Source organism: Pongo pygmaeus, chromosome X (assembly GCF_028885625.2).
Source record: "Pongo pygmaeus isolate AG05252 chromosome X, NHGRI_mPonPyg2-v2.0_pri, whole genome shotgun sequence".
Classification (NCBI taxonomy): domain Eukaryota; kingdom Metazoa; phylum Chordata; class Mammalia; order Primates; family Hominidae; genus Pongo; species Pongo pygmaeus.
Window position 1 is genome coordinate 20208769 of NC_072396.2, and position 12554 is coordinate 20221322.

At 39.8% G+C, this 12554-nt stretch overlaps 1 protein-coding gene across 16 annotated transcripts in view; it reads right to left on the reverse strand.

Annotated features, from left to right (window-relative positions):
- SH3KBP1 (SH3 domain containing kinase binding protein 1) overlaps window positions 1–12554 on the reverse strand; it is a 362174-nt gene that overhangs the window by 155506 nt on the left and 194114 nt on the right. For 10 of the 16 annotated variants that reach the window (XM_054471145.2, XM_054471137.2, XM_054471140.2 and 7 more), the window contains 2 exons: window positions 7212–7286; window positions 3425–3630 (listed from right to left, as the gene is read on the reverse strand). In XM_054471145.2, the coding sequence (XP_054327120.1) occupies window positions 3425–3630; window positions 7212–7286 (281 nt within the window). The remainder of the gene's footprint in view (window positions 1–3424; window positions 3631–7211; window positions 7287–12554) is intronic. The other 6 variants (XM_054471141.2, XM_054471150.2, XM_054471149.2 and 3 more) reach the window with 1 other exon arrangement.

Sequence of the window (12554 nt, forward strand, 5' to 3'; positions counted from 1 at the left end):
AAAAAAAAACAAACAAAAAAAAACTTCACAAACCTGAACGAAAACTATAATATGATGCTCACAGCTGTTAATAATTGTCAGATTCCCTTTTTCCCTCATCCAAGTTATCAAGCTAGACATTTCAGAAGGCCAACTGTCCCAGCCTGAGCAGGAGACCTACTTGAGCCTCACCTACTGAATGCTATCACGCAAGATCCAATTTACACTTCTAAAAATCAAAACAGCGAGCTCAATTCTCAAAGGAAGCTTTCTTCCTTAGACATAAATCTTAGACACAAAACCATCTCAAAAGTGATGAAAACGAGGTTGTATGCTAATAAAACAGAATCACACTTATCGGCTCTTGTGCCAGGTTGTACAATAACATGATGGATCCATAAATCTATGCAACTATCCGTGGCGCCAACAACATGGGGTGGAGATAGTTTCAAATCCTCTTAGATGTTGTAAAAATTGTCCACACCCAGAAAGCAGGCTGGGAAGTTTATGTTTTCCCCAGAGGCTCCACATGAGAAATGGGTTTAAGGAGCTTCCAGCACATGGTTTCATTCTGCAGACAAATCAGGAATCAAGATGCATACACGAATGCGTACACACACACAAACGTCAAATATCCCTATCTGAAATGCTTGGGACCAGAAGTGTTGTGGATTTCAGATTTTTTTTTTTCTTTTTGCATTTTGGAGTATCAGCAGAATACATCCAGGTTGAGCATCCCTAATCCAAAAATCCGAAATCCAAAATGCTCCGATGAACATTTACTTTGAGAACCATATTGGTGCTCAATAAGTTTCGATTTTGTAGCATTTTGGATTTTGGATTAGGGATGTTCAACACACTTGCGCACACACATACATATGTCTGATGAAGCTAACACTTCATGGCACCAATATTAATTCAATAAATCAACTATCTGCTTCACAGAGGTGCAGTGAACTATACAATTGATATATTTTCAACTACTCAAGTGCTATATTATCTCACCCAATACTCTCATTCTAGAGATGACTGTAATCTCTAAAGCGCAGCATTAATATATATTTTAATATTATTCATTCAACAATATTTATTGAGCACCTACAATGTGCCGTGCACTGTTCTAAGCACATAGAATAGATTAGTAAACAAAATAAGTGATATATATAACAAAAATAAATCTGTTAGAAGATGGTGTGTGCCACAGAGGACAAAATATTTAGCACCAGGAAGGGGGATGGGGTGAGGTTTCTGCTAAGATAGCAGGGAGGAAAGGGAGGCAGCCGAGTGGGCAGGTAGATGCAGAGTGGCCCAGGCCGAGGAGACCATTGCAGCAAATGCCCCCTGTAGGAGTGTGCGTGGCATGTCTGAGGAAGAGCAAGGACCCAGAACGAAGAAAGTGAAGGGAGAGCAGTAGGGGAGGAAGTCCCAGCAGTAACGAGGGTCGGGTCTCACTTTTTTTCTCAGAAAAGCATTGGCAGGGGTGTGAGCAGATGAGTAGCATGATGTGACTTGAGTTTTCAAAGGTTCTCCCTGGCTTCGCTCTTAAGACTAAACTCCAGGGGGATGGGGAGAGGCAGAAATCCCTATTAAGGAGCAGTGGAAGTGATGAGACCTAGGTGGATGATGGACATATTTAGGAGGCAGAGCTGAGAGAAAGAGCCAGGGACAACCTGAGGGTTTCTGTCCTGAGCAATAGGAGTGGGAGATGGTGCTGCCTTCAACTGAGATGGGGAAAGCTGTGGGTAGAGTAGTTGGAGGGGCACGATGAGTTCAGGTTTAGGCAAACGGATATGAATTTAAGATCTTCAAGTGGAGATACTGAAGTAAGCAGGCAGTTGGACATACAGCTCTGAGGTTCAGGAAACAAATGTGCTGAGATAAAAACTTTCAAGTATTATATTTGACATTGACATTGCTATCAACAGTAACTCAATTTACTATTGGCAGCTAAAACTTATATTAATAGCAATAATAAGAGTCATACACACACACAGTCCTCCTACACGAAGAAGATAAAGACCAGGAATCATAAAACAAACAAAAGGAATGAACTGTTTGCTGACTGAGTCAATGGTCATTTTCACTTCAACCACTTGAATAAAAGAAGAAAAACTGCATCCATTGTTCCTTTCCAAGATGGGGACTTGCTCTTTTGTAAATGTTTACAGGAATCTGAATGTGACCATATGAAACAGAAGTGAGCTCAGGAGCTGGGACACTAGTTTTCAGATCTTGGAAAATATCATATATTGATTGCTGAAAGGAACAACGCTGGCTCAAAGAAACTTCAACATTGAAAAAAGTTTAAATGAAACGGTTTTTAATTTCTAGGTATCTGCCCTTTCTGCCTGACTCATCTCTAGAGGGATTCAGTGTTCAAAAAGTTTCCTTTTCAGATTCTGTTTCTAATGCATGATGACACTGGGCAAGGTTGCTGAGGGCGGGTGGAGGGGTGGATGTCCTACAGCTGCAGAAGATGATACAATCTTTAAAATGTTATCCCACCAAAAAAAAAAAAAAAAAAAAAAAAGAAAAGAAAAAAACAACAACAACACTTAAAAGCCACCTATAAACCTGAATTAGAGAGGTTGCCAATACCCCATGCCCCAAATCTGCTGGCACAAACGTCAAAGCAAAAATTTCAGCACTAAATCGAATTAACAAACATGCCTTAAGCACAGCACGAGTGTACCTTATTATAATTTGGAAAATTCCACGGTATTTATCAACTCCTAAGCAAGCCTACAATGCTTAGAAGTATACCACAGTAGACGTCATCGGCAGCCACAAGCGCAAGGGCTCTGGGTGTGTTGCTGTGGTAACCGCGTACTCAGCAGCAACATGCTGCCTGCCTCTCACTAGCCCAGAACCAGAGGCAGAAGGAAACAGCCAGCTTCCTGAAGGGAACAACCCAGGGAGTCACAGCACAGGCCATCTCCATCATTCACACCTGCGGGAGACTTCCTTTCAACAGTCTGAAATTATCTCCAACTAACTCTTAGAGAAAAGGTGCACAATTCCTTCACTCTAGTGCAGAACCACAGTCAGCACACCCAAGCACAAAGCACTAGAGAAATGTACAAGCAGAGGAGAGAGATTGGCCAGTGTCTGAAAAGTGTCAGGGTCATGCACTTAGGCGGGTCCAGGAATGAGGGGTTTTTCTGGGAAGCAGACAGAGAAGTACTGGTCCATTTGAAAAGTCATCCTAAGAAGCATTCCCTAGAGAGATCAGCAAGAAAGAAAGCAGCAAACTAGAGCATGAGCCTTTCGAGGGAAGTCGTTCCCACACAGAGGGAGAGCTAAAAAAGAAGACAGGATAAACAACTAGTACATGAGGACATGGAAACCCTAAAAGAGGAATTGGAAGCCTCCAGCACCAAACCCCACAATGTACTTTTGGATATTCCACATTAAGTTGAAATCAAATAGAAACTGTCGAACATACCTTTTCTACCGGCAGAAAGTCATTTTCTACTTCAATTGACCTTGGTCTTAGTTTGATTGGCTTGTCTTTGAAAATGTCTCCAAAGCCCACTCCCTTAACTTTCTTGGGCTGGATTGCTGCAGTTGCCACTGTCCCGTTGGCACCTTCAGACTTGGTGCTGCTTGAGTCACCCCCATCACTCTCGGAGCCTGTGGTTTCCCTTAAACCTGTCAAGAGCGGGGATGGGGAGAGAAAGAGCTCAGAAATCAGCCACAGCCCTGAAGAAGAACTTCACAACCAGCCAGGAACCACCTCTAAAAGTGTGACTGGGCACAGGATAACTTGCACTAGGCTTTTGTATTCAGTATGTTGAGTAGTTTGACTGGCTCTGAGTTTTGTTTGATCTCCCCACCCCTTACTTTTAATTTTAAGATGTGAATCAAAACAATTTTCAGAAAATCGAATTCCAAAGCAGATATCTTTGTACATGTGAAATTCACCCCTCTTTAGCCGGGAGCCTGGTTTTGATCCAAATTTGTTTTGCCATAGCCTGTGCAATAGTAACCCTTCCCACCCACCTTGTTGCCTCCCCACCCAGTCAGTACCACATACTGTACCTCCAATCTCTATGACTCATGTCAATTAGCAATTAGCAATGAAAGTAACATTTCCTAAAGGGAAACTGTAAAGCTAAAAGCCATTTAAACAAATTAGCAATTAAAGAAACCACACAAAATTATAACTGCCAAAGAATTAAATCTTTTTGGATGGCTTCACAAGGAATAAATGCATGCAGACATGTTTCTCTAGGAAAGTATTAAACCAAACTTGACATTAAGACGGTTTCACTAGCAAGATGATCATGTTTGTTAAAGAGGGAAAGGAAGCCGTCCTCCCAGAGGCCAGAATCCCCCAAACCTACGGCCCTTCTTCTCTCCTTTAAACACCGTTGTTTTCCCAAAGCTGAATCCCTTTCCAAAGAAGAACATTGGGGACATGACACTCTTCATTTGACCTTCTGTGGCATGTGTTTGGAAGTCATAAAATAGTTATTAGCAAGACAACATGGACACTTACCTCCCCAGATTCTTTTTTCCCCAGGCTCTGCCCACAATCATGTTCCTAAAAGGAAGAGCCTATTTATGTCTAGTTAATTTCTGGGTGTACATTCTTCCTTTGATGGTCAGTATATCAATTATGCCATCAAAGGGCAGGATTCAAAGAATATTTTATGGAATACTAAACTCTGTCATTAACCTGTCTCTGAAAGCCTCTAGATGTGTAGAATAGCTCCTGAACATTTACTACGTAACTCCTGATCATAACCATGCCCTTGAAATGAAAGTATGCCATCAAATGTTGTTCTCTATTAGCCAATTGTGCATTATCTTCCTACAGGTAAGGTGGCCTCCTAGTCCATAAGAATGATACACCAAATACTTGCTCACATAAAATCTCATAAAATGTGGAAGTCATTCAAATAAGGAAGTCTCAGTGCAGGAAGAAACTGTTAAATGAAAACAGACAAAATATAGAAAGGTCATTATAAACTGCTAACACGTTTCAGAATCAAATCCTTAAAACAATGGTTTTGTTTGTTGTTGTTGTTGTTTTCCATAAAATGGTATTTTTAAGCCAAAAGGGTGGGGGAGGAGGAAGATCCCCAGTGTACATTTTAATTAACTGAAAACCAGCATTTGTGAGCAAAAACACAGGACCGAATGAGGAACAGCCCACAACAAGGGGGTCGGCTGCAATTCACAGGACAGGATTAGAGTGTGTAAACATCAAGAACCCTCCCCCATTAGCTATTCATTTGTGTGTTTATCTGTTCATTGTTTTTGCAAATATCCCTGCTGGAGATATAATTTTGGAGTCTAAATATTGTGTCATTTTCCCCTTAACATGTTCTTACTTTGCCGTATGGATTCTTTCTATGTGATAAATGACTTGTATATTCCTTTCTGGCTTGGAAAGAGCCATTCAAGGGTGAAATAAAGAAACCATTAGTGGAAAGAAACCATCACCACCCCCCTCCCTCAGCACGCTCCCCTCATCACCACCAGAAGGCAGCAGGGCAGACAGATTAGGGCAAGTCTATTTTAGTTTTTCAAAGAGAAGAATTTCAAGAGTTCTTCTATCATTCACCATTAGCTAGAACCATAATATTTTCAGCCACTGCCATCCTCATTTCACTGAGCTTCTGGTTTTTGGGATTTACTGTCTTCTGGGCTCATCTTAATATGTTTATACTAATCACCGTGAGAAATACTCTACGTTACACAGGGAGAGGTTGCACAGTCATTCAACCACACAAGCATGGCCCGGGAAGGAAACACACGGCAGATTTTTCTTCCAGAACTTCTGGCGGGCTGGTTCTATCACTTTTAAGTGTATAAATTAAATATCTAACTATCTGTGTTGGTAAAATAATTCAAAATATAATTCCTTCCCTTTAGAGGGAAAGAAAGGTGACTTTTCATTTTCATGTTCATTTGGTGATATATCTTTTAGTGACTCATGCCCATCATGCACGTTATCCCATAAAATGTCCCCATGTCAGGCCCAGAATGCCAGGTTACACTCTTGGGTGGTGCAACCCAGAGTGTGGACTGTGGACGGGGGCTGGTTCATGAAGGGCTCATTACAGGTAGGCAGTGGTGAGAGAACTACAGAAAGTGTGGTGTCTGGGGCGATGCTTCAGTGTTTTAACAGTGTGCACTGGTGTAACTTCCAGACATGTGGCTGGTGGTAGAGTCATCTAAATGAACAGGGCACAGAGCAATCTAGGTGCTGTCAAACTCCCATGGTGAGGCACAGGCGGCACACTGCATGTGTAGTGAGGTCATGTGCAGTAGGGCCATGCATCTTCCCATGGTGGAGTGGCAAGGAAAAAAGACTTGACCCCAGTTTGTGAAGCATGGCTCTGGTGTTCATGTCTCAACGTTCTCTCTCATCATATCCATACACATATGTATGTATGCATACATGTATATGCACACTAAGGTAGATGCTTTTCCTTCAAGGTGAAAAAAAAGAACAAAGCCTCCTCAGTTTTGTTTCTGACAGTCCTTTAACTGTCCAATTTTGTGGAATGTACCCAGTCTTCCAGCATTGATCAGCTGAGATCCATGAGATATTTTTATCTATTTTTAATTTAACACTCACATGGATGGAGCTTACTGTGTGGCAAGAACTGTTCTAAGGGCATCTCATTCATCTCCTTCCCCTCAACTTTTGGCAGCCTTATTTCACAACACAAAAGGCTACACATTGGTCCTGCCAAAAAAAGTCTGCCATGTGGTGATTGGCTGAGTAAGCAAAGCAAAATGCCATTTCTGGCATGGACTTTCATGCCAAATTCTTACTTCTTTGAACCACACAATGACAAAATGGTTTATTGGTTTCCAATGACCCACTCAGAGAAAGCAATAACCATGAGAGGTTGACATCTCTGCAGGAAGCCATCTTACACCACCCCAGAAGCCCAGAGATACTGGTACAAATACATATGCCATGACAAATGCTACTGCTCCTTTGTTTGCACGTATGGCTCATGCACGCATATCACATACATGATAGAGGCAGAAAGCAAACAAAAGCGCCAGGGGCTGGTGCTGGGAATGCTTCTTAGCACACACCAAGGAGATGGCACTTACTTAAACAAATAAGTCCATGTCCTTGGATCAGAAATTCACGCAGACACTTGGCATAAGCATGAGCAGCTCAGGAAAGGGCAGCTGCATCAAAAAACACAAGTACCCAGATCTTATCTTTACAATTGCCTTCTGCTGTTAAGGTCACTCACTGTAATAGCGTCTGTGGCCCTCCGTCTTTCCCGGTGCAGCTCGGTACAGAATTGTCCCTTCAAAGGTAGTCTTTCCTGACAGTGAATGAGAGAAGAGAAGGGGAGAGAAAAACAAGAGAGAGGGGAGGAGGGAGCAAATGATGGCAAAAGAAGGAAGAAGAAGAGTCTTTAACCGAACTTGCCTTCAATGAATCTGCTGCAAGAGCGTCATCCACAAAATTAAGTAGAGACCATTAGGCAGGATTTAAGAATGTTACAGAATGAGCCCAAAGTCCCCATGCAACCAGTATGGCATGAGCACCCAGAAATTGGGGCTTGCCTCTGCAAATGACTGGCATGTACATTATGCCCAGTTTAAACCTGGAAGCCATTTCAACATTGTAACTTAAAGAATAGGAAAACTTCAATTAAGCAGAGGGAATCCAATCAATTGGACTCCTTAATTAACTCAATTGTACAGCACAAGCTTCTCTTTAGAGAATACGACCTATGCATAATACAGATTTAGACACATTATCCTTTATCTTCTACCCCTAGAGACCTACATAATAAAAACGAATATTCACGTCCCCAAGATTCTAAACAAGACACAGAATTCTCTTTAAAAGATCTGTCACCCTCAGTACCTTTAAGCAAGAAAATGTATTAATATACTGGTGAGGGGGGTTTCACCACTGAGGTTTGAAACCAACAGTGGCATCCACATAAACATACGGGGTTTTCTGCTTAGAACCAAGGACACCAGAAAACCCTATTTCTCAAAACATCTTAATTGGGATTCTGCTGTGTCAGTCATGAAACTGTACTTAAGCATGAGGACATAGGACTCACCCAGTGTCAAATGTCAAATTATCTTTTTTTGCTGTTACAAGTAGAGATTGTCAATAGCACAAGGCTGAACACTTGGCTAAAGCCCAAATATCTCTGGAACCATGAGCAACTATACAGAATACACACATACTGCCCTGGTTTGAGTGTACTCCAACCCACCCTCCCACCCTCCCACACCCACCCACCCACACACCCACATACACGCATACACACAAAGGCCCTACAGAGAGTACCACCGACAGGCAAAATGATTTGCTAAAGGCAAACTCAATTAATAAACATATTACTTTAAATTATCTGAGAAATAAATTTTATTATGGCTTGTTAATTAAATATTCAAACTGGAGGCCAGTCATACAGCTTCCTAATAAGTCTGGAGGATGAAAAAGCTAGGCTACATTTACAGAGAAGCAGGGAGTAGAACTAAGTGAAGGGAGAGAGCAACTTGTCTCACTTCTTAGAAACACTCCATGTTAAAATGGGAAACCCAAGAGAAACCACACTGTCAGCTTCTGGGCCTTGGCACTCCCCACATAGGAAAGGAATTGAGAATGATCAGACCAACAACTTAAATGGGATCAGGTATTTCCAATTTCCGTGTCCTACAGCCATGGTGGTATACCCTTGTTTTGAAATGTGCCCTTTTTGACAGATGTGTTCTATCCAATTAAAGCAAAAACGTAGGCATTCAAATCACTGGCTGTGTAAGAATAATCTGAAGACTAACAAAGTTTCAAATGTTCTTGCTAGATTTGAAGCTCTTGAGGACTTTGATGACAAAAGTGGAGCAAGTAATAGTGGCTAGTTTTTATTTGGGCAATCTGCTTAACTTCAGTCATTAAGTCACCATTACTCCTCAGAACACAGCTGTTTTGTGAGCTAGGCCCTCCAAAAGTTAACAACAGCAGTCCTCTCAAGTGTCAGAAAAAAAGGAAGTGTAAGATTTTTTTAAAAGGCAGTATTTCGATAATGTTCCTCCAAGTACACTAGAACTTCCATGTGTTCTTCCCCAACACCAAGCCTGAGAGTCACTGAGGTAGACCATGGCTCTGATGTCTCTGCATGGTCAAGCCTTTCTGCAAAGTCTCTCTGTGCATTGGCAGCAAGGCAATTTGAGATGTAGTCTGGGCTGGGGCTGGGTGAGGACACATAGGTGTCCTATGTGAAGAGCAAAAGAGGCAGCCAACTGGAAAGGTTATGAATATGCGTGACGTTGATCTTATTGGGGGAAATAGTATACTGTCACTGTTAAATATTAGTACTTGAAGGCAGCAAACACTATAAAAGGGAAGAGTTTTAAAATTTACACGCAAAACCATACACTTATGCTAGCATCTAATTTTGCCTGAAACTATCACATCAATTTGCTCATCGTTCTTCATTGCTAATAGAACATCATACTCCAAACAAATATCATCTAATATTAAAAAGAAAAAAAGTCTAATGATGCCACAGAGTGGGATTTGTCATACTGGCTCTCATTTTTTATATGCAAGGGACGCTGAGCAATCCATTTCTTATAGCTAATGAAACACAATTATTTCTGCGTCATGGCAGTGGTTTGCTATACATTTTTAAAAACCATCTTTCTCTTTTTTTTTTTTTTTTTTTTTGAGACAGGGTCTTGCTCTGTCGCCCAGGCTCGAGTGCAATGGCACAATCATAGTTCACTGCAGCCTTGACCTCCTGGGTTCAAGCAATCCTCCTGCCTCAGCCTCCTGAGTATCTGGGACCACAGGCAGATGCCACCATAGCTAGCTAATTCCTATTTTTTGTAGAGATGGGGTTTCACCATGTTGCCTAGGCTGGTCTCAAACTCCTGGGTTCAAGTGATCCTCCCACCTCAGCCTCCCAAAGTGCTGGTGTTACAGGTGTGAGCCACCACACCTGGCCTCCATCTTCATCTTTGTCTTAGCCTGACAAGTCACTAAAGTATCAGAACCTCAACTTTTTAAATAAGGAATTAGGAAAATGAGAAATTCAATAACAACAGAAAACTCATGGTTATTAATGGTTACAGAAAGAAAATGCAAACTTTCTCCCTCTGAAGATTGTGAGAAATAACTGAAAATGTTTCTGTAGCTATAGAATTAAAAAACAGGGACACTTCTAGTTTTACAACCATTATTTGAAAGCAAATAATATCAAAGGATGTGAAAGAAAAGACATATTTATGTCTTAAATGTAAGGCAAAATATGTATGAAATTGAAATTGGACAACAGTCGTATCTGGATTTCTTTGCCACTGCACATTATTTAGTCAACAGTAGCATGTGCAAAATTGTAACTGAAAAGGCAATTAACTAATCATGATCTGTGACAATAAGAAGAAATAAGCTAAACTGTACTCAGGCTTGAAATTTGTCAGATGACCTGCGGAAAGGTAAACTATTCGTGTAATGGAGGCAGCACCAGAATGTACATGGAAGGCTTGCATGTCATTTTCTCCCTATCACTCAGAAGCCTGGGAGTTAATTTCACTGGGCTTCAGTGTTCTCATCTGACACTGAGTTAAACAATATCTAAATTCCTTTCCACCTTAACATCATAAGATTCTGCCTACACTATTAGCACAACCACTCAGCTGTTTTGATTTTTAAAAACCTAATTTACTAAACACTTTTTGGGACTATTGATCTGTTACATGGGAGCCCATTTTATTATTATTTTTAAATTTCTGGTTGAAACCTCTTTGCAAGCCCTAATGAGTAACTAGGTTTGGGGGACAATTATCAATGGCTGCTAACACTCAAAAAGTAGGACGGCCAGACATTATGAGCCTCCAAGTGGAATATCCATTACCACCTAGGTGGCAGGTTTGCTCTCGCGCGCACGCATGCGTGTGCACTCTCTCTCTCTATATATATATATATTTTTTCAGGTTATATATATATATATTTTCAGGTTTTATATATATATATTCAGGTTATATATACATATATATATATATATATATATATATATTCAGGTTTTATATATACATCTAATCTAATCAAGTCCCTAGATCTAATGATCAATTTATAGGAATACAGATTTAATGACACAGCAGAGATGAAATCAGCAAAAGCCACACTGTGAGAAACTAATAGACAAAGGGGCTCAGTTGCTTTAGCAAAAAAAATACAAGAAAAAAAGGAGATACGAAGGAGAAATCTATAGATTCAAACAGATTTGAGACATACTGACTAACTGCAATGTATGTACTTTATTTGGATACAGACTCAAATGAATTGTAATAAAGAAGACTTTAGGGGAAAGTGAACAGTGACCATGTGTTTAATTATTCTAAGGACTTGCCATAATTTTATGTGTGTGAGGTAAATGGTATTTAAAGACACTCTTTTATTGATGCATGTTAAAACATTTATGAATGAAATTATATAATATCTGGGGTTTGTCTTCAAGATAATAGACAAAGCGTGTAGAGGGCTATAATTTTAACAAATTGGCCAAAGGTTGATAATTGCTGAAGCTGAGTGATAGGTACACAGAGGTTCATTATACTATCATTATTTTTGTTTATGTTAGAAATTTTCAATAATAAAAAAGTTTATAAGAATCTTTTTTGAAAAACTACCTTTAAGGTTTCATAAGTTCTGAAAATGGTAAAGATGTTTTCAAATTTAAATATGCAGTGAAAAGTTTCTGCTACTACATAACTATAAATTTTCCTCTCTGAGATAAAATGGATAAAATATCCACCAATACAATCATTGCAATTCTTTCCTTGATAGACTAGATTACCCTAAACAAAGATCTAAGAAAGTTTAGAGACTTTCATAACCAACCACGATATGGAAAAATACATCAGAATAAGAGAAAAGCAAGTTCAAAAGATTTTCACCTGTCATTCAAAAATAAAAATGCCTCCTTATAGTAAAAGGGGATTCAACAAACATTTATTAAACACCTACCATGTGTCAAGCAGTCTTGGTATACTCCCTTACAAATATAATGCCAATGTTTCCTCTATCACATTCATCCATTGGTACACAAAATTCAACTCAGTAACTACTTCAAATACTTTCTGGAAGCAGAAATGTGAAGAATGCAAATACCAAATAAACACGTGCACATACAGAAGTAGGGGTGTTTGTGTGTGTGTCAGAAACAAAGAGATGTATGTGCATTCACTGTACACATGGTGCATATTCAGACACAGATTTTATCATTCTTAGAAAAACCTTACCCTAATGTGTGGTAGCATTTAAATTAACAGGATTTAAATACAATGTCACTATGATCTCTAAAAATTACCAACATAGCACAAACATTAAAAATTTAACTTACTCCCAGATCCGTGTATTAATTAAGCAATCTCTGTGAAAAATGAACTGTAATTTGTGAAGAGTATTAGTGGGTTGGCCTAACAAAGACCTAGATTAAGTACATTTTAGCTCATACCAGAGTAAAAAGCTAGATGTCTTTTGTGTATGAGCCACATTTTGTCTTTTACGGTTTTATGACAAAAGTAATATGCATGTACTATAATTATAACAAGATGTTATCACT